A 23,013-nucleotide genomic window follows, 5' to 3' on the forward strand; every position below is an offset into this window, starting at 1 on the left:
TGCTGCAAAATCAGGTTTATTATGTCATAAACGTTTAATGTATAAATCTGATGCAAAACAGTTGCAACTAAAATTCCATAGTTTCTAAAAAGTGCGTGCAAGTCTCCTTTTGCACAGTAGATAGCCCATGTAGAATTGTGAAAAATAGTGACATTGATATCCACTACCCAAACTTGTATCTCTTATAAAATTGACAGAAATCTCTCTCTCCCTCTGTCTCAGCATTCTGGTTTTTATAATGTTGTTACTGCACAATTCTCTTCAAAAATTTTTAGTCTTAATTCAGTGCTGGCAGTTCAGTCAAATCTGTTCCATCAGCATTCATATGGTATTATGTTTTAAAGCTGGTATTACATTGTCCTGTTTGTTCTTGTAGGGCACATATGAGATGAATTTTTTTCCCAATAATGGTATTTTTTCCCCAGTAGTGGCATATTATGTACACCAGTTGGAAAAGTAGTGTAAAACTGTATAATTGCTTTACACCACAACTACCTGATTTGCCTTGAAAAGCAGTTTTATTGCAAGTTGTGATGAAGACAAAAATGAGCAAAAAGGGTACATAATATTTATCTGAGCGGTGACTTTGCTTCTCGTTCCGTTCATGTTATGATGAAATCTGTATTTTAAAGCACGTTTCTGAGTAGTTTTGAATATAGTTATATAATTTGGGAAAATTGACTTACAGGTATTCACAGTAGGATTTTTTTTCACAGCAGCAGTGGATCAGGAACATGCAACTAATTTAAATACGTAGCCAAGCTCTTTTGTGTTAAAATAGAGTGCCTTTAGTATTTACATAATACGTTTAACAAAGTGTATGGTTTATAATCTAATTATGAAACTTCATGTAGTAAGTTAATACAGCTGGAAAATTAAAATAAAACTTAATGTAGAAAAATGCAGATCCTTGAGTTGAAGCTGTTGTTTCTATCTTTTATCTTCTGTGTTTTGTTGCAGGGTAGGTTGTTTGTTTGTTTGTTTTTTAAGTTTTCATTGAACAGCAATTCCATTTGTGTCAAGCCTACTTCTATCTGTGTTGCATAATAAGGTACTTTGAGCACAGATTTGAGCACTGTTTATTGAGGAGTACTGGAAATACTTTGCATGAGAAATAGAAGTATCTATTTTTTTTTCATTGTAATTGCATATTAATTGCACAAAATCCAGCATTTTAAAATTCTGATTATAGTTATTTAATGACTTCTATATTTTCTATGTATCAAAACTTGGAAATGAAAATGTATCTTCGAGTCACAGAAAACTGTATTTGCAGAGTAACAGCAAAATACAGCTGGACTGACGAACTCCTTCTGTAGCTGCTGAGAGGAATCATGCAGTGCATGATTATTCTACCTTGAACTGTGCGTTGCTGAACTTGGTTCAGTCACAAATAGTGACAAGGTGAAGAAGCATAGCGTTTTCGGATTTCCAGGTTTGTTTTCCCGTCTCCCTCGCGCAGGCAGTGCCATGGGAAGCAGTTAAACCCAGGTTAGGAGAGTGGCACAGAAGCAGCGTGCAGATGAGTTTTGGAAATGTGGCAGGAATGTTTCCTGAGGCTGGAGTGCCAGGAGGCACCCGGGGCTTGCGGCCTGTGCCGTGGTGTCTGGGGGTGCTTCTCCCCACCACAGGCTGCATTCGGGCGAGGGCCTCCTTCGGGAGGCACATGGTCTAATTTTTCCTAATCAAGTGTCAAAAACAGAAAATGAGAAGCAAGGGAGAGTTTCAGCTTCAGTTATATTGAAATACTGGAAAAAATATGGGGGCTTTGAAAAGTGGTGAAAGGGTGGAATGTGTAAAGTCTCTGTGGGAAGAAAATGTCATCCTATCAATGGATTATTTTTTTTGCAGCGTTTTCGTGCCTTCTGTTGAATTTCATAAAACAAGCATGCTTCTTTGTTCCTCTAAATTCCCTGCCAAAGCCCTCTCTTTTGATCAAGCAAAATATGTTTCAAAATCAGCATTGTTCATTTTCCGCTTTGTTTTTCAAACTCTCAACTTGAAATCCAGTCAGCTTCAGAATGCTAGTTAAAAATATGTAAGGTCTCCCCCTACTTTGTCACTCTGTTAGTTTTTGTGGTTTTATAATCCAGTTTCCTGCAGAGGGTTTTTAGTTTTTTTTCTCTCCCCTGTTGCTGTGTGAGTAATTTAAAAAACAAAACAAAACAAAAAACATTGGAGAAACTGACTGTTCAGAGGAAACAGTAGGATGTCAGACATTAAGTAAACATTCCAAAAATAAAGGAAAATCCAATGACAAGGAATTGGAAAAAATGTGTATCTAAGTAAAAAAGAAAAAGAAGGATGCTTCTGTATAGCGCTCACATTTTTCTATTAAGGATAACCTGCAACCTATTTTTAAAAAATAGACAGTAGTATTTGATTTACTGCGCTAAACAGTAGCAGGTATAAGTGGAGAGGGGGAGAGGCATTCAAGACATAATTGGCTAAAAGCCAGCAGTATATTTTCCCATGATTTTGAGGTCTCAGCAACCAGACCTGACAGCTTTCCATTCTGTCTTTTGCAGTTTTACAAATCCAGAATCTAGATTAAACTAATCCCTCTTGCTGTTTGCCCCTGCAGTTTAGAACTGTGCTGTGATATATCGTGCATATCTGCATCATCACAGTGCTGCTGGCCTATATATGCTGGCACATGCTGCTGGAATTGGAAACCTGAATGTAAGGGGGGGGGGAAGATGTAAGGGGGTATTGTATATGTTGTGGGGCCCTTATTTTGGTTACCATATTATATGCAGCAAATGTTGTCCTTCGCAAGGTTGCTAAGTAAGTCAGTAATGTTCTGGATTCAGGCAAATAAACTGTATTTACGTTGGTGATATAAATTTAGCTATGCAAATGCTGAGAAAACCATTCACGACTGTTTGGTTTTTGTCTTTTTTTCCCCGTTTTACTTTTCAAATACATCATGGGGAGCTCAGTTCAAATTGTACAGCCAAGGATCCCATGGGGACTGAAAAAAAAAAAAAAAAAGTTTTCCAGAGAAAACTAGTCCTCTTCACTCTATAGAATTGAGACAAAAAATATGCATGATATTATATCGCAACAAGCCTTTGTAATCACTTCCCTGTTCTTTCTCTTGAGACACATCTCAAAAAGGTATGGGTCCCTATTATTTCACTCCATGCAGATACATTCAAAACTAGTCAGGATGGACAGACTATTTTTTGACAATGAAGGTTAGTATAGAAGGATAGCGCGTAATAGAAATGCAGCTTATGTACATGGGCTATGTTAATGATAAGGACCTGGTTGAATACCATTGCTTTATTTGTTTACTCCAGGCAGAACCCTATAAACTGAGATTGTTGTTGTGAAATCATACAGACCAGCACTTATGATTTTACTGTAAGCATACTAATTATATAATATTCCTGATAAACAGGAACTACAGTTCCAGTTTAAACAGGCTGTTACTTTTTTATTATTATTTTCATTTACATTAAAATTGTATATGAAATAAGGTGCAGTTGTCCCAAAGATTAAGAAATATGTGCTGCCCTTGGCAAGTATCAGTATACCTGTATAATGTGTCAGCTATTAAAGACAAAGGATATGTTCGTTTCTTATATTTCCTTAAAGTCAGTGTACTTGAGATTAATATTACTTTTATGTTACTACTGCCTGTGGAATTCTAAGATTTGTCAAAACTAGTTTAATGTTGTTTAAATGCCAAAATTTAAATTTAAATTCTAATTAATATGATTATTAGATGACAGAGAATGCTCCCAGAAAAGCATTGAATAAAAAACAATACAGTATGAAAAAGGAGGAGGGAAAAAGAGGTGGAATATGATCACCAAAAGCAATATGTAATTGCAAGGGTGGAGCATGTCCAAGACTGGTTTGTGATTGGATTTAGATTAAGAAGAAGAGCTTGTGTATTTAGTCTGAAGAGAAGATAAATGTTATAGAGGCACCACAGTAAAGGTATAGACAGGTTAAAGGACTCTGTGCTCTGGCCAACTGATTGGAACTGAAATTGCATTTTCAGTAAGTATAACCTTGTCTTTCAGCTTTTTCACAATAGCACTGCATTTCTTTTGTCGTGTGCCTTAACAGTTCTTGGAGTAATTCAGCTATTGCCGGTTATGGCACTTGTTTTGAATATTGGTGAGCTTCATTTCATATCACCTTCTTGCCTCTTGCCCATTTGCATTTAGCAGTGTTTAAGAACTTAGATTTACCGTGAATCACTTGTTTCAGTGGTGTTTATGTAAGGATATTGCTGCCTGTTGCAGGGTTCGATCGTGATACTAGAACAGCAATACTCAGCTGAGACTGTTTTACCTGCCAGTGCCAAACTGGGAGTTTGCAGCACGGTTAATATCTATTCTGCCACTTTAGAGGTATATACAGACAACCTCTTCAGGAATAGTTTACGTGTGTGTGTGTGTATGTATATATGTATATATATATACACACACACCCATGTTATCAGCCTCCTATGTCTGTTCAGATGTTTTTTCAAGGTGTTTTGTTTTTTTTTTTTTTTTGTGATGAGATCTAAGGCAAAGTTTAATATGGTTTTTCCTTCTTTAAAGTGAATCTTTCAGCTTCTTGGGAATTTAGACAAAGAAAATTGGCAAAATGAAGACAGATATACTGATTCATAGCTAAGCTGATTGTGTGCAGGATTTTGCCCTCCTAAGAGCCTGTGGTGAAATAACTATGAGATTGACAGAAAAAGAGAAGAGAAGCAGATCTCAGTGTACATTGCCTGGTTTGCTTGGGCAATTATAATATGTACATTACAGTTGTGATGTCCTTAATTTCCAGAGGTGTGGGGTGCTTTTGGCTCCCAGCTTTCTAAGGCTTGTGGGTATAAATACATCCGAAAGTCCATGCTGCGGCAGCTGCCCAGGCTGAATCTGGTGGTATGCAGAAATGGCTTAAAAGCCTGGCATATTGTTGTAGCGAACACATTTGTGTTTAAAAATTGGTGAGGTTTGAGGCATAGGGGGTGGTAATAAAGGAGTGTTACATTTCCAAAAATATATTGTGTTTATTTCAGTACAGAAAACTGAATGGTCTCTGAAAGTTTTACGAAAATTAGTGAATTCATTAGATTTTACAGAGAAGAAACAGTATTTAAAAGGAATTACTCTGTAATCTATGTAATATATTATAATATAATATAGACTCCTAGTATTCTGAGCCTCTTAAAAAAAAAAAAAAGTGAATGTATTGCTGCTTTAAAATTCTAAAGCATGACTTTGCTATTTGTTTGTTAAATCCCATAATGTCCTTTCAAAAGTGACATATAAGGGGGCCTGATCCTGTAGACTTCTTCACACGTGTATGCTACTGTTTTTTTTCAGTGGAGATTCTTGTGCACACAAAGTTAATTACACAAGTGTTTGTAGGGCTGTGCCCATAAGCTGCCTTTGTCTTGCGTTTTTTGGGGGTTAGGTGATGATGTGGATAGGATTCTGAAAGAGACTTCAGGGGACTACTTTTAAACATGGGGGGAAGAAACTTAAATCTCTATTGTCTGCCTTAAAAGAAAGAAAAAAAGTGATATACTTTAAGGAATATTTATTTTATGTTATTTAAGATGGAGCTATGAAGGGTTAAATTTGCCAGTGGAAAACATACTCAAGTAGCCAAACTTTTGTGGTGTTTGTTGCCATAGCTGTCCTAATTTCATTGATTTACATGATTAGTCGAGTTGCTTTTGCAAATCTATTAATTTTTAAGTTTTCATTTCTAAAAGGTAGGAATTTAGTTATAGATACTTGTCTTAAATCAATAAACTGTCACGGATACTTTATTTGCAATATTAATAGTGGAAGTAATCTTTTAAATCTCTTATAGGCTGAGAACTTTAATGCCAAGTTTTTTGCTCAAGGGAATTTTTATAATTAAGTTACGAACACCTGAGAATTTAAGTTCATAAGGGAAACTACTCACCTACTGCACCAGCAACCCACTGCTCCCTGGTATAATCTGTTTATTTTGACTGTTTTCACATTAGTACACAAGTCCAGTGATGAAGTGCCAGCCTTGCACTCCTTACACAACTAAATATTCCAGTGAAATCATCGGTGTTTTCCTTGCGATAGGAGTATGGAATGATGCCATAGGTCAGCAAGTTTTCCATATACGCTTCCTTGAGATCAATATTTTTTCCCTTCCCCTTTTCCTTTCCTGCAGAAGGAGAAGTTAAATAGCATGCAGCCTTACCGATACACAAATAACTAAAAGCTGTTTTGTGGAAAGTGGGTCCCTCCATGACTGATTGCAGTGCTTTGCTCAACACCTGCTTGTCAGGAAATTTTGGGCTGTCCCCCAAAACAGCTTGTCCAGGTCTACGTGAAATAGCCCGAGCTATGCAGAGCAGAAGCTGTCTGGAAGGGAATCCAGGGAAGCTCTGTGCTTTGCACCTGCTAGATTGTTTTGTGGTGTGCGAAGTAGTATGGAAATGGGTGGCAATAAATTGAACCATTTCTCTGCACGTTCCTGGAATAAAATAAGTAACTTCAGAGTGGGACTTTTTGGTCCTGTTTTCTGCAACATCTGTTTTGCCCTTTGCTTCCCCCGTCATTCGTAAAGCACCAGCAATTTTAAAATACCTTTAAAAATGAATGGGGGAAGTAAACGGTTGATGGAAAATACTGGAGAAAGTATGCAGGCTGTTTGAAAATGGACAACTTAGAACACTGCATCATTTCAACAAGAAGACTTGTCCACGTGCCTGCATCTGGAAATGAAACTGGATTTTATCTATGGAACTTGGATTTTTATATAAATGTTAAATGACTCCAGGTACTCTGGAACATTAACACGTACCCTTAATGGAGGGGGGTTATGAAATTAAGGGTTTTTAAGCAGCTCACCGAATCGCTCTTAAAGGTAAATAACTACTAAAAAAAAAAAAAAAAAAATCAACAAACCAACTTGTTATTAAAAAGAGGGATTTAAAGACATGTTAGAATTTTCACTTGAGAATATTTGTTTATTATGTGCATATACCAATATTAAAAATAAGCATAATAAGTTATATTTATCTGCATTTTACCTATTTTATAAGGAAATTAATGTATTTTAGGCCTCTAATTTTACCCCAGCTGTGAGGGTGAATTTATAAGGCAATTGGTGCCTTAAATGTCTGTATTTTTTTAATTTACCTTCATCAGCTTTGTAGTTGCATAATATGTTCTAAAATACCTTTTTCCTTTTTGAAGTACTTTTCTATTTCTCTCACTTGCATTGCCAAAAAAGCAGCACACGCTTCTATAATCGTGAGAAAATACTTTTTGTTTGCTTTTTAAAAGAGCTCTTAAGAAGTTTGTTCTGTTAAATTGAACAGAATTGTTCTCTCATGAAGCTGCAGTTATGAGACAAGAAACAAATCCATTAGATGGATCTAAAAGTAATTATTAATGTTATACCTCTATGTGGAAGTACTGGTCAGTACACATGATAAAATAATTCTTACTCTTTTATGCGCCATTCTTGGCATTGCAGAAAGTCGCATCTGAGAAACATGAACTGAGTTTAGCACTTTTACCTTTTTTTTAATCACATTTCACCTGCTAATTACTTCTGAAACCATTATCATTTCAACTATTAGGGTGTTTGTTGCTTTTTTTTTTTTTTTTTTAAGAAATCCTGCTCCTACACACACTAATGGTGTGCAAATCCTGTGTCAAGCCACTCAGTTTCTTGCACTCCTTCAAGCCAGCAATATGTAAATCAGATTGCAGTTTGGAAAAGTTCGTTTCCAGAGAGTTTCAGCTTAGATTTATTTTTATAGTAAGTTTTAATGCTCCTATATAGGATTTTGAAACAGAAAATCTGGCAGCTGGATCCTTGCTAATAACTATAGAATCTTTTTAAATAGCACTGGGCATAATAAGGATGTCGTGCAACACTCATTCACTTGTCCTCAGATCTTTTAAAGGGCTTTTTTTTTCCAGTGGTAATTGTCTTTCACAACAGTTTTAAATAAAATCTCATCCATATTTTTCAAATCAGGAATAAAAAGTAATGGGATATGCTTGTTCTGTTCCATACCACACTCATTGCCGTAGGATCTGAGTAGCTTCCACAAGTGCATTAAGCAATGAACTAACATCTGTCATGTGGTGTTTATTGTCTCATCCTCTCCCCCTGGAGAGAGCTGTGTGCAGTGGAGTGTTTTTGCTTCAGAAAGCGTTTCTTGCAAAGGAGAAAGGGTTACTTTTTTTTTTTTCTTTTTTAAGTGTATGCTGCTATGTATTTGTACTAGAGCAGGCAAAACTGAAAAGCTTGTTATGCAGCTGGAGTGGGAAGTGCCGGTGGTTGTGAGCAGCACGTAGTTTAGATCACCCTATTTAAAAGCTCAGTCCCTGCCCTTCGAGAAGTCTGTGGGCTTTGCATGAAGAGTTGCAGGACAGAGGCTCCTGCATGTGATTCTTGGTTGGCAGTCACAGGTGGCCTCCTTGGGATCACGGGCACAGGCTGCAGTGGCTGGGTGAGAGCAGTTCTGGGGGAAAACGCTGCAGAAACAGGAGAGCAGTATGATGGGCACATGATAACCTGTGCTGCTGCAGAGATGTCCGTGCCCAGTCATTGCTGAAGTGCCAAAGGCTTATTATTGAATTTTTGAGATACTGAGGTAACTGGGATGAGGAGCAGCAGTGGTTATGGAACTCAATCAGTTCCAGCCATGGTGAACAAGTTCTCCCAGACAACTGGAGATTTTAAGTTATGGTCATTGTGAGAGCTTGGTTTTAAAAAAAAAAAAAAAAAAAGAAAAAAAAAGAAAAAAAAAAAAAAAGGATCCAAGAGGACTGTGGTAGTGGATCAGTATCTTTCCATCTTTAGTCAAAGGAGACTATATAATGACTTCAGACTCTGCATGTGTCTCCGATAAAACCCCAACATCAGCTGCATGGACCTGGGTTTAGATCTCACCTGTTTCAGCTACATTGATTTTAAGGTCGTCTGTGATTAGACCTTGTTTGGAGGTATATATGCGTTTCTGAAAATTGAACCCACTTAATCTGGTTGGTTAGCAAATAAAAATAATTGAATAAAAACACTAAGAATCAAAGAGACATGATGTGTTGGACAGACTGTTGTAAAGATGTGTAGGTTTTCTTGGACGCAGAAGGCATCAGAGCCAGATTTCAGGTCAGAAGAAATCCTGCTAGCTGACGTCTGGAAATGCAATTGATCTACAACTGTTAAAATACGCAACTGACATAATTATTCATGAAACCACTCATCACCTGTTATTCTGAAATAAAAAAGGATGGAAAAGTGTTTGTTCTTGCGAATTCTAGGAGTAAAGGATCATGTGATGAAAGTGCAGTTTCCCATCTGTGCTTTCGTACGTTCCTTCAGGAAGACTCATGACATTATTAGTGCTTTAGCAGTGAACCTCTTACAGTGACAGCCCTACATGGTGAAGCAGTCACATATGCTACAGCCATGAGATACAGCTTTCTTCATCAGCAGCCCTACCAATGAAGGGTTAGAGAAGGAAGAAAGTGTATTCAGTTTTCTCTCTTTTTCAGGTTCTTTCTCAAAATGGTGCTTATAGTTTGTGGCAAATACAGTACCTTTGTCCTTGGTTTGTCAGGAAAGAACGTGTTCTGGTTAACAAGTCCTAGTCCCCACATGACCTGGCCAGACAGAGAGAGAGTCTGGAAACTCCAAGTGAATGCCTGCGATCCCTGAAGAGCACAATTCTAGATGAGTTCTGGGCATTGACCGGATCTTGTGTACTAGGCACAAGTAGAACAAATTTCTCTTCCAGAAATTTCCATGTATGTGCCAATTTCTCAAGGGAAAAAATAAAATAAAATACTACTTTAAGCTAACCTTGGCTCAGTTCTGTTGCAAGAATATTGTATTGAAGAATTAGCTTAACTGGCCCAAGGTACGTCCTAGTGATAGACTTTGGCACTTCCAGCGCTAGGTGCTGAGGTTACTCAGTAATTTTCACAAAGCTTAGAAAAATTACTTAGTTTTTCTTTTAGCAGTCTTTATTTTTTTTTTCTTTTTTTTTGTCTCTCTTTGTCCCTCTTTTTATGTAATACATACTGAGGGTTTGTATGTAGAGTCAAAAAAACAACAACAACAAAAAAACAACAACAAAGGAACTCTGCAGGTGCTCTCAGTGATGGTTGCAGCAAGCATACCATGATAATTTTGCTCCAACTTTTCGTTCTGCAGACTGTCTGGCTTTGGTTTTTGGTGTCTCTTGCAGCCTGTGTAGATGCCTTTTTTTCCCAAGCGTCTCACAGGGCATTCACTGGCCTGTATGTTCTCAGAGGATCTAAGTGATGGTCATTCAAGGTGAGATGGTTTATACTGCCTTTGAACTCAACACCAGCCACATAGTTAGGAGTGGCTGAGACCTGGAGTGTTTTCAGTGGGGTTATTCATAAGGAGGCAAGTGCTTCCACATCAGCATCTACTACAATTCATGTAAGACATCTTTCCACCAATTGTTAACTAAGACTCGCCAGTCCTCTGTATGAATCTTTTTAATTGTAGTAGTCTGAGTGTCTGGCAAATAAAATCAGAGTTCTCTTCGTCTTTGTTTTCCGCAGTTAGATGGAGTCTTTGCTGAACCTGAACTGCCTCTGTTGGGTTTGCTGTTTGATGAGAGGGTGATCTTGGTGCCAGCTGCTTTCACGTGCTCTGAGAGTGGGTAACCACAGGGCTGATGCTCTGATTACCTTGTCAGGCGCTGGGCGCTGCCTCTTCTGAGGTCTAGAAGTAGCTGAAGATCATACTGCTGCTAGCTTTAACACCAGTTTGTGTCAGAGCTACACTGTCTGCTCACAGTTTCTGTAAGTTGTGGTCCCATGGAGTATATGATTTCAGAGCTGGAATCTGACTTCCTGCATCTACTTCTCCTTTGCCGTGTCCAGTTCATCAGAAGCTAGGAGCAGCATGTGCTGAAAGCAAGGTAGTGAGTGGCAGAGATGATGATGATCTGCATAGAATAGACAATGTGTAGCCTATTATGCTTAAAAGGGAATTATTATGCTCAAGGGTAAAGTTATGGTGAAACATTGCTTTGAGAAAACTAGAGCTGAGGAAAAGCACTGTGCAACCTGACTGAACCTGCAGTGGAAGCCACCTGGTTTTCATTTTGCTGGCTCAGCACTAGGTTGGATCATAAAGGTTTAATCATTTTTGACGTTTCAGTGCATTTATATTAGATTGCAGATGTTGAATTTCTTCATAAGTGGATCTTCTCTCCATTAAGTAAATTATGGGAAAATATTTGTACTTTAGCTTAAGAAAAAAAAAAGTTTATGGACTGGTAGCAATGTCTGGCCTTTTAAAACCACTGCTGGTAACGTGTAGCCAGGTTATCAGGCACAAAACATGAGACAGTTTAAAATATTAATTTATGCTGACGATTCATCTATTGAGAGTCATCTTAAACTATTGATAAAATGAAATCCTTTTATTCCTATCTCAGAATATTGTAACCCATATACCCACAGTTTCCCTGCCTGCTTTGGCTTTAATGCTTTCCTACAAATATTTTTCATTCGTTTAGAAAATCAAATGTTAAATCTCATGCATAAGTACCAAATGGGTGGGTGGGAATAGCATGGTAAGATCTGCACAATAGGTTGTACAATGTCAAAATCTCATGTAAAGTGTCACAGGACAAAAAGAGTGATGAGTATGACAAAATGCAAGCATGTAAGAGGTCCCAAGAGCCTTTTCAGATTGGGTATCCATAACATTTAGGGAAGTACAGCACTGGTTATGCAAACATTACTTGATAAGTGAATGCTAATTTAGGACAGATTTTTGAGAAGGGTGTTTCAAAGAAGCAGCCACATTTGTAAAGTGTTTTTCTATCAACTCCTCTTTCAAAAATGCTGAATGAATTGCTTAGAATAAGCTTCCCAAGTTTTATTGCTTTGTGAACACATTAGTGTTACATATGTCAGTTCAAGTTGTAATTAAAATCAAGCATGCACAAAAATTTCATATTGAATCCTCCAAAAGCCTGCCCGAAATTGTAGCAACGTCATCTGGGATAACATTTATTACTTGCATATTGACAGTTTCATTGTGATTACTACTATTTTTGTCCTTGTATTCAAAAGGGAACATTACAAGTCAGTGAACATCAAGTCATTTGACTTATGTGCACGTGGAAGGTTGTGTTGTTCTTTGGGATTTGTGTCCTTCATCCAGCAGTGCTTTCATAAAGTGTGGCCAGAAAATCACAGCTGTATATTTGAGTAGGTACTGGCCTTAAAATGATTTGTGACAGGGATGATCTTCCTCCAAAACCAAGAAATCATTAATGTTGATGTTACGAAGAGGAAAATAGCTGGGAAACTAAATGTAAGTGCGGGTTTTTATTAAATTACTCTCGGTTTCGTTTTTATGTCCAACTAGCATGAAGAAAGAGATACCAGACCTCCTAAATTTCCCAGAATCAGTATTTTTGAAGCAAACTTAATAGGAATTTCTATTCCTTGAATTAAAAAACAAAAACGCTAAAATTCATGTTTGGTCTTTTTATTTTTAAAATAGATGTTGAAAAATGATTTGCCAAGCATAGTAAGATTACTCTGAGCAGAGACTGAAAAGATTTGCACACAGTGGGAACAAGTTTCAGAGAACTGTAGTTCTGAAGTAGAAGATAATGTGTTACAGGCAGATATTTGTTTTGTTTTTAAATTTAGTGAGGTCTAGTTATCTTTGTAAACGTTCGAAGGGGAGCTGATTTTTCAGCAAGAGGGAAGTCATAAACAGGCTGACCTAAATAAAGTTAAGCAGAACAGTCTGCTTCACTGTGCTCTTCAAGATTTTTGTCAGCCTTTGGAATACATGGGTTCTATTTTGTGATCCAGTTCAAAGCATTTTTTTTGTCAGCTGCAGATTACTTTTTTTTTTCCCTGTGTATTAATCAAACTGTAGACGAGTTCTTTCAGACTTAGAATCTCTTAAGCACAGTGTATCGCACTTTGCTAGTTAACAGCTGTTAGTGTGGACGTTTTTAATGAATTCATATGTTACGTGATATGAGTACATTTTAGCCCCTGGGGGGGCGGGCAGGGGGAGCCTTGCTTTCATTTAGAAGAAGTCATCATGCAGATGAAAACAGCATCTTAAGGATATCGTTTCAGGTAAACAATGACAACGTCTGTCTAAAAATGTTGAGTAAATAATGTTTTCTTGAATTTTCAAGCTGACAGTCTTCTAAATGTTTTAAGGAAGGGGGAGGGGGTTCTTTTATAAAGGTTTTTTGTTTAATTGCAGATTGGAGAAAACAGCCCTCGAGGCAAATTGTCTATGTGGAGAGTTTATAAAGCGAGATTCGTTCAGGGACTCGTTTGATCTGTTCAGAACATGGGCACAGGGATGGCCTGGCCCTATAAATCCTGTCTGCTGGACTAGTAGCAGTGCTTTCTTATCTGCAATTAATGAGGAAATTCTGTCTGAAGGGAGCTATTCACTATTGAACACTGGGGTGGGGTTTTGCCCTCCCTTTCTTAAGAGAGGGGTGGGAAGGAATTTGGTTTGACCTTGGAAAATCTTGTAAAAATGTAAATGAAAATATATATAATGTTTTAGGGGTCTACCTTCTCCCAGAGAAACACTGCAGAAATCTATTGTGTCATAGAAACTTGAAACTTTTTCTGTATGATTTTCAAAGGTCAAATAGCATTAGTTCTGTTTTGGGCCTCGTTTGCATTGTATTTCAGCCAGTATTTTCCAGTATACAGTAGTGACATTTTTCCTTTTTTTTTTCTTTTGCTTTTTTTATTTTTTTTAAACTTTCCCCCCTGTTTTTGCTCAGTATAAACAGTTCCTTGCTGTGGTTACACAGACAAATATAGCAGAGAACCCTTTTCTGGGAGAAGAGTCTCCCCATGCATTTCTTAACCATTTTTGGGAAGAATTGATCTATCTGTGCATGTGAGAGAGGGAGGCAGTAGCTGTAAATTGAAGTGACATCATATATATTACTCCCATTGATCCGCTTTTAGACTAGAGCCAGGATAAAAGGAAATGGCATCAGGGAGGAAGTATGCTCATTTAGGCACAGATCCCAGTGTGATAATGGAGTAATAATAGAAATCACGCCACTGTCAATTGGTTGCTGCATTAGTCCCAGGCACATTTCCCCTCCGAGGAGGCTTTCAATGACTTCATTCAAGTGCAGGCTGGAGCAAATGGGATATTCAGCATACCAGCTGTACTACTTTAGTGATTTGTGTCCTGGCTAAAGGGTGCCGTGCGAGCGCTGGTGCTGCGGATGCTCAAGTAGATGTATCTGTGTCACATTTAATGGCTGTGAAAGGTCAGTAGTCAAATGTTTCAGTGGCATTTTTCTAGTATAAAGGGTGAATCTGGCGTTTATTGCATTTGTTAATGTAGGTTTGATAAATACGCTCCTTCGTGTGGGTGGTCTTCTGGGATGTGAGGATGACGACCTCTGTGGCTGCAGTGCCAGGTCTTTGAAGAGACAAGATTTGTTTTCTTTGTGCTTTTTACAGGTTAGGGGTAGGATTCAGAAAACTCTCTGTTCTGTTCCAAGGTTATTTGTGGAAACTTTCAAAACTGTCTTGAGTTTTTATTTTAAGAAAGTGTAATGGTTTAAGTGTCTTGTGTACCGGTATGAATAAAATACGAAATAATGCTTTTTCTTAGTTCCTGGATATTTAGTATATGTTGAATCTCAGCCCCAGAAAGTTGCTTTGATAATAGCCTCAGTTATATTTTCAATTTGATGACATTTACATTAACTCTTTCATCTTGCCTTTTTCAAATACTAGTTTTGATACTCCATGTGATTTCCAGTTTGAGTTAGAGGTAAGAGCGTAATTATTTAAACTTTAAAACCACCACATCAGGTAATGCAAGGGAAGCAGGGGACAGACGGCAATTTAATGGAAAGACAAAGTAAACTTCTTCAAAAGGCTGAGTAGTTGCGGGAGAGGTTTAAGGGCAAGGTAAAGTATGCAGTGTTGGGATACAGCTTTATAGTGGGGATGATGTTTAATTATATGGAACATGACAGAAAACTTCTGGTGTGCTTGATCACAACACACTGATTTATTCCCTCTTTGTAGCGTCGGTACTCTCATCTGGGGGAGGGGAAATCCTGGGAAAGTAATATGATTTCCATGCGGCAGGCGTAGTTTGGGACTAGACCCATCTACTTTACAATATAAACAGATGGTATTGCAGCAATCTAGCCGTCATAAATACTAACCCTTAATATTTGCCGCATTTCCTGGTAGAAGTGATCTACTCTAAGAATCACGTCACATTTGAGCATTTCAATTGAGTATATTCCCGTGCGGTTCAGAGAGAAATTTTATTTATTTATTTTTTTTTAACAGGAAGACTGAAATGTTGTGTTTGGGGTGTTATGGTTGTTTTCAGAATGCTTTCATCAAGGAGAGGAATATTGACACAGTGTTTATCCTGCTGTATTTTGCTGTATCTGTGCTGTGTGATTTTTATGCATGTTAGGTATCCAAGGTGCAATTGCAGAATATAAGTTGTCATAAATGAAAACAGCTTCACAATACCTAAAGCAAATGGGCTTTTAGTTTCCTCCAGCATTTACATTTTGGTAGCACTTAACAGCTAGGGCCTCTTTGTATTAAAAATAAGACAAACAAATGGAAAATGGACAGCATGCACCCCAAACAATTTTCATAGTGCGAAAGATGAGAAGTAACAGGTGGATGGGACAACTAAGGACGGTGGCAAGGAAGATGAAGAACAATGGTTCTTTGTTTGTTTTTAAGGAAAACTTTAAGTGTAATTTTATGAAGATATTTATAATCTTTGGAAATTTGCTTTGGAGATACGGGAAAACCCAAGAGGGATTTTGTTGCAGTCTGTACCTTGAAATTTCAACTGGGGTTTCTGCGTCTTTCCTTTTGGATAGATTTTTTCTCAGTCTTTCTTACTTAAAGAACAGGGGAAAACTGAAATGAAATGTTTGTTTTGGGAAACAGAATGTAATAGTTTGTTCTGGGGAACAGAATGTAATAGCTGCACCCACTACTGCCACTTCAGTTCCAGGTCTGACAGTGTTTCTTCTTCAAGTGCTCCCACCCTCTCTGCCTATGTTTGCTAGATCTTAACTTGGACTTTAATTAAACTGTGAGCAGGAAACTAGTGTATAAAGTCTCATTTTGGGCATCTGAGACGTGGGAAAATAACTGAAACCATGGTCTCAGATTTTTTGCTCTGCAGTCTCACATAGATGAGTAAGAGTTTAACCTGTAATTCTGAGAAATTTTCACCCATAATGCAGCCCTAGACAAAGGTAAATTAAGGACATGTCTGTTGTTTTGCTGCTTTGCTTTTGTTGGCTTCATTTAGATTCTGTTATCTGAAACAATAGCTTTCTGTGGCTGAATCTGTATAGCAATTATACTGAGGATATACTATAATACAATAACCCAGTTGTTCTGTACCTCCCTTAGCACATACTTTTATATATATATTTAGAAACGGTAAAATAGCTACTTGAATGCATATATATGTGAGTGTATATATATTTATACACATACATGTGTATATATTTATAAACATGTATATGTATATATATATTTATTCAAGCAGCTGTTCTACAGTTTCTAAAAATTAAGCATTGCTTTGCTTTATAGTTAGTAGAGAAAGCTTTCTAACTAGGAGATTACCTTTCTGTATATGGTGCTCTGCAACATTTCAAATTTTATTAGTGTTCAAAATGAATTCGGTTTCCAAGCAGAGCCACTTCCCAGAAGCCTTCACGGTTTTATTTTTTAAAGTGTCTCCCCACCCTCTAGGCAGCTGCTCTTGGACTGTGCAATAAACATTCAACTTAACGTTTTAGTGGTTGTCCTAAAATTGAAATAATTCAATATTTGTGAATGTCTGACTGTTTTTAACAAGTCCATTTTGTTGGCAGGCTTGGGTATCACTTAGAAAGTGTTCCAGTAAGAGCCAATAAGATGCACTTTTTTTTTTTCAGTTCCTAAGAATACAGCTTTAACAATAAAATGCATGGAAGGGAATGCAAGGAAAACAAATCATTGAAATCCTAGAGATCTCTTCTTCTCCTTATTTTGAATTAGATATTAACATTAAAGTATGTCAGACTGAAAGGGAAGAAAATGTCATATTGCTTAATTGTTAACTGTTGTATTTTGGTGGGAGTGGAGCATCTGCACACGGGATAAAAATTGGAAGCAGAATTAAAATAACAGGGTATCTTTTTCATTAATCTGGAGGATTTTAGAAGTAAGCAGTGTTAGTTTCTTTTTCTTTGCAAAAGCTTAAATTCTTTTTCCCTTCCCAGTTCTGATTTTGGTGCCCTATGATGATGAATAGTGGACAAAGCTTTGGGGCATGTAACAAACTTCTGACTGAACTCTGAATTTTCAATATATGTTTCCTGGTAGCTAGTCTAATTTCTCTCTGAGCTCTGTTTGAATTATTTATTTGTTCATCCAATAAGCCTTTTAAACAGAGCACTTAGGCACTCACTACATCAGACTTCATGTGCTTTTTCTTTTTCAGGCTGTATTAGATTCAACTTGAAAATGAGTCAGGCAACTAACTGCTAAATATATATCTGTGTGTGTATATGTATTTATATATTTGTATATATTTATATACTTAGAGAAATGCCATCTAGAATATGAGTCAAAATATGTTATAACATTGTTTTATGGGTCAGTTATTTGTGTTGTCTTTGTTCACTGAAAGCATGTTGAGAAATTCCACATGCGATGGCTAATATTGCTGCTCTTAACAATTAATTACATATGCATATATTTGGTTGATTCCTGAAATGATGCACTATAAAATATTCTTATTTTATTCCTTCCAAGCCCAAAGAAAGTGTAATTACTTAGCATACATATTTCATAAAAATCTTAGTTTAATAAGCTGTGATTATGTTTCAATAAGATAAACATGGTTTAGATCTGATCTAACTATATAGTAATGAAAGCCATGGAAAATGTGTCTTAACTGGGCCCCGGAACAAAGTCTTTCAGAAAATGGACATGTAAAACCTGAGGATTCTCAGAAATCAGCTGTGACTTCTTGCCGTATTTCACACACATGCTGGAAGTACATAGGTTATAGCAATCTTGTCCTCTTTGGTTTGTTTCCGTTTAATTGCTTAGTAAGTAGAGCTCTATTCACACATGGCATTTAATTTTCTCGTAGCTTCTCCCTGACCAGCTGGTCCTGCTTCTGGAGTATCTCTTGGAGGAGAAGACATTATGTCCCAGAACACTACAGGGCTTAGAGAAAACGTACCAGCTCCGGGACCAAGATGCTGAGGTAAGGCACTAAAAAAATCTTGCCTAAAATAAGCCATTGCATTGTTGACTGGAAATAATAGCTGCCTGCTTGAATCCAGGCTCGACCAAGTTGTTTTTTCCTTGTCTAAATCTAAAATTGCACACACTTAATTCCAGTGGTGTTGCAGCTCAAGATGTTGTCTGTAGGTTCATGCCTGGTGTGCCCTGCCAATAAGCACACAGAGTGAGAATCCACACAAAAGCCTTTCTTAGGCCACAAAGATGCCTTAATTGTCCAGCATTTGTGTGTATGTGTCGTGTAGGCGCAGGTGTGTTTGGATGCCATAGCAGGAGGAGAAAATACGGCATAGATGTCATACACTGTCATATGCATACCTGAGGCAGCACACTCAGTAAAGTGTTGAAGTTCTCACTATGAGTGACTGTGCATTACAGCTCAAGTTTGTTTTAGTTCTGTGTGTTGCCTCCAAATGCAATCATATCTGCTCCAGTCTAAAGTTGAACTTCATTGTGGTTCACCCAAGTTGTTTCTCTCTGAGAGCTCCCAATTCTCACTGACAGTTTTGAAAAGTTTGCTTTCCAGAGAGACTACAGCATGTTCTGATTTGGGCCATGAAGTGTAAGCGGAAATCAGTTCTCTACAGATGCACGTAGTGTGTTAACAGTCACTGGGATTTTATATAACACCGTACAAGTACCTTACCCATCACAGCCACATGTGAGGCTAGTATCCCTGCTCTAAAAAGCTTAACATCTTAGGGGGGCAAACCAATATATCCTTATTACCACATACAAAGCTGGTCATTTTGTAGAGTCACATAGGTGTCTCTGGCTGGGAGAGCTGTGACAATTGAAGCAGCAAAACTAGTTGCTTAAAAGCATCCTTGCAATGAATGTGTTTGCTTCAAGTACTCAGGAGGGAAGATAAAAACATAAAACCAATCATGAAAATAAAGGATGTGTAGGTTTTATACATTAAAAAAAAAAAAAAAAAGTTAGCTATTAAGGAGCATATAACCAAACTAATGTACAGTGAGGAAGCATGGTAAACTTAACATGACATTCAACTCCTGTTTAATTAAAAGCTACTGTGAAGTATGTGGAAAGTCAGTGTGCATGACCTACCCTGTTGTAATTGGAATTTTATGGGAATAATTGAAATTGAAGAAAAGGGCAAAGTCTCTCTTGTTACTCTTATGCTAAAATTGCTGAGCAGATACTTACAAACACCTAGAATTCCAAATACTAATAGAAAGATTGATTGAACAGAGGTCTAGCTTTTTCTTAGTGTAAAAAAAAAAAAACTAAAAATAAAAGGCAGTCACTGTTTACTGCACCTTTTTACTTTTTCTATTGATAGGAATTTCCAAATGCTAGACTTGTTTTTAATTAGTACTTGAACCAACATTTCTATTTATAGGTATTAGAATATATTTTAATCACATATGAATACCAGGGAAATGTCAGGGGTTCTATAATGGGAAGAGAAATAAATAGAGAAGTAGATCAAAGTAATAGCTGTGGTGTTGCTGCTTCATGCCAACGAATTGTGAACACAAGGCCACAAGTTTGGGTTTCTTAGGTTTTTCCTTTCCATCCACTTTCATGCTTGATTTCTTATTTGCAATGTCGTATAAAAGTACACAAGTGCTCTCTCAGAAATGTTTCTGTAAAGAAATATATAAATTATGGCCTGAGTGAAAGGAGCGTAATCTCAATTTCATTTTACAAGGTGAAGCCAAGGGCTTAGCAGATCTTCAGAAGTACAACTAAGATAACATTACGATTAGCATTTTACTAGTCATTGGATCACAGACACCTACAGTCCTTTAAAGGGAATGTTAGCTTACACACCCTGCATACCTGAGGGAAGGACTATTCATGCCTCTGACTCCAGTATGTGCACAGGGGATTTTCCTTGTATAATGACCCAGGGACAAGGAACCATAGTCCAAGCTTCTAGCTGAGCTGCTCTTGTCTAAACTTGATTAGTGAAGACATTAATTAGTTATAGGGATCCTGTTGTGTTACTGTATTTCAAATGTTTTTAGTACCTGGACATCAGAAATGGATCATGAGAAATACAAGCATAAAAAAATTGCTTGCTGGCCAGTAGAAAAAACAGCCCTCCATGTCAGAGATTTTATTCGGGAATTCTTTTAAGTAAGGTTGTCAGTTGTGTTCCACCCCGCAACAGAAAGTGAAGAAGTAACTTTAGCTTTAATAACTAGTTTTCTTGTATTTGATGAGTAATGTTTATGCTCACATTAATCTTCTGGTAGCAATGATATGGACAGTAATATGTGAGAGTAGTTGTATACAAAGTATGTCAATTTGTATTTTAAACAAAGTCTTGTCATAAATATTGCATGTAAAATATTATCTGCACCACTGGGAGTTGGAAGGTTTTTCCATAGGTATTATAGACAGCTAGAAGATTGTCTTACAGCATCAGAGGGGATATAAAGAATAGTCTCTACATGTAGAGCTGATTACTCTTGCAATATCAAGAATGTTCCAGGCTTGTTAGTACTAAGAAGAAAAAAAATCAAGGGTTCGAATAATCTCACTTTGTCAAATAAGTGTGTTGGGAGGAGTAGAGAGGACTACTCTCTCTAAAAAAAATCTGTTGCCTGGTAGAGATATCCCTTATGGGTGAGAATTGAGTAAACACAGAATATTCATTCCCCTTCCCTCTGCCGATTGTCAAAGGAGGGGAATGTTCTGTGCAAACACTCTGCTCTTGTAACACACGGCTACTGGAGTACCACACTGAAGCTAGAACCAGGAAAGTGCTGGGAAAGAGCTGCACTGAGCTTGGTTGATGAGCAGTGAGGTACATGTGCATTAGGCTTGTTTTTCCTTTGAGTTATTTTACAGCTCGCTCATCTAGAGCTCTGTGTAGCCCAGTGATGAGATGCCCTTTCCTTGAATTTCATAAACGCTGCAAGAGAACTAATTTTTGGGGGTGTCTTTTTGTCCTGCACAAGTACTGCGTAGAACATCTTGGTTCCTGTTTCTTAAAGCTTTTTATATCTGTATTTCTGAAACGTCTTTATTTCAACTTCACAGTTCAACACTCTTGTCCTAAGACTGCGTGCACCTGGCCATGTCTGCACTTGCACACAGTGGCATGCAGGTTTGTGCTCATTCAGTGAAGATTGCCAGCAGCAGTATTTGGTGTTCTTGACTGCTTGTTACTACTTGCATGTCCAGTCTTACCAATGTAAAGGCTGCACCTCACCTCAGGAAGGAGAGGATAGTTTGCAGCAGGTTATCTGCCCTGTTCTGAGCTCTTTGTACCAGCCAGGAGAGGAGAGAGGTGTGAGTCAGCCTTTGCCTGGAATTTAATTGTTGAGCTCTCTTCAAGGAAAGCCCAAGATATATGCTTACTGGGATTTCCTCAGCAGCTCAACGTAGTCACTGCCCTCTCTCATGTGAGGTCTCTCACCACACATACATAGCTTCAGAGAAGAGAAGGAGGTAGAGAGCAGTAGAGTTTTCAAGGTTCAAAGGCATTTTTCCTTCACCTGTCAGTGTTCTGAGCCCATCAAGGCTCAGACCTTGTCAGACAAGTGGGTGGCAATTGCACAGAAGAAGGGTTGAGTCAGTTTTCTTTCTTTGTTCCCTTTTCTCTTGCTATGCTCCCTCATGCTATATACGTGGCCTGTATCTACATGGTGCTCTCCTGCAGCTCTGTGTGCAAGAGAAGCATTACAGAAGTTGGCTGCAGGGAGTCAAAAGTGACAAAGTCCAGCTGGAAGTTCAGCTGATTGAAGAGAGCTGGGATACCTTACAAAGCAACTACAGCTGCCATCAGACAGCGGAGCAGGATAAGCAAATCGAAGGCCAGTCAGAGTTTTTTTGCTTTTTTTTTTCCTTTATTTTTTTCTTCCTGAGGTAGCCGTTTTGTTCACATAGTTAACTTGATATCTAGCTTCTGACAGAACGTAGATTGGGTTTACTTGGGAAGTGTCTGTTGTTAGTATTTAAGTCCTCTTAATTTTGGTGACACCTCTTTTGATACAACCTTTTCATGTTTGAGCATAGGCTGTTGAGGACTTCCGCTTAAAAAACTGGAATCAGTTAGTTACAAATGCCTAAAGACACCACTGACAGCTCTGGATAGCAATTGATGAGTCTATTAACTAGCAGCCACAGGATCACAGAGTGGTTGAGGCTGGAAGGGACCTCCGGTGGCCATCTGGTCCAGACCCCAGCTCAAGAAGGGGCACCTAGAGCAGACTGCTCAGGAGCATGTCCGGAAAAGCGCTACAATTATTTCCATTATTTGTGTTCTAACATCTTCATTTGAAGGGGAAGAGGCCTATAACATGTGTACACCAGATTACAGGATGTGTAAACGGCCTACAGAACAGTAACAAAGATGATAAGAAAAAGGTTGCTAATTACATGGGAGAAGGGCAGGGGATGTATGGACTCGATGATCTTGAGGTCTCTTCCAACCTAGAAATTCTGTGATTCTGTGAAAATACAGAACGTAGATGAAGCAGAAAGATTTATCATGTATTTCCCAAGAACTTTCACCATAGAGTTAGTTTTCTTTCTTTCATACTGCAGACATCACTTTCTTATAAATGTCTTGCCTGCGCAGCATATGGAAAGTTGCTTTGTTAGTTTTTCTTGTCTCAGCAAATTGGCTGAAATGCTCTTCACTTACATAATGCTTTCCCTGTATTCAGGATCATAATGTGGTATATTTGGGGGA

At 37.8% G+C, this 23,013-nt stretch overlaps 1 protein-coding gene across 1 annotated transcript in view; it reads left to right on the top strand.

Moving 5' to 3' along the window:
- The window catches only part of AOPEP (aminopeptidase O (putative)), a gene marked incomplete at its 5' end in the record, with an annotated part of 184,993 nt that overhangs the window by 142,633 nt on the left and 19,347 nt on the right, over positions 1-23,013 (top strand). The window contains one exon of the mRNA XM_084304916.1: positions 18,187-18,303. Within this exon, the coding sequence (XP_084161042.1) occupies positions 18,187-18,303 (117 nt within the window). The remainder of the gene's footprint in view (positions 1-18,186; positions 18,304-23,013) is intronic.

The sequence above is a fragment of the Netta rufina genome (genome assembly GCF_964035555.1).
Source record: "Netta rufina genome assembly, chromosome: Z".
NCBI classification, from domain to species: domain Eukaryota; kingdom Metazoa; phylum Chordata; class Aves; order Anseriformes; family Anatidae; genus Netta; species Netta rufina.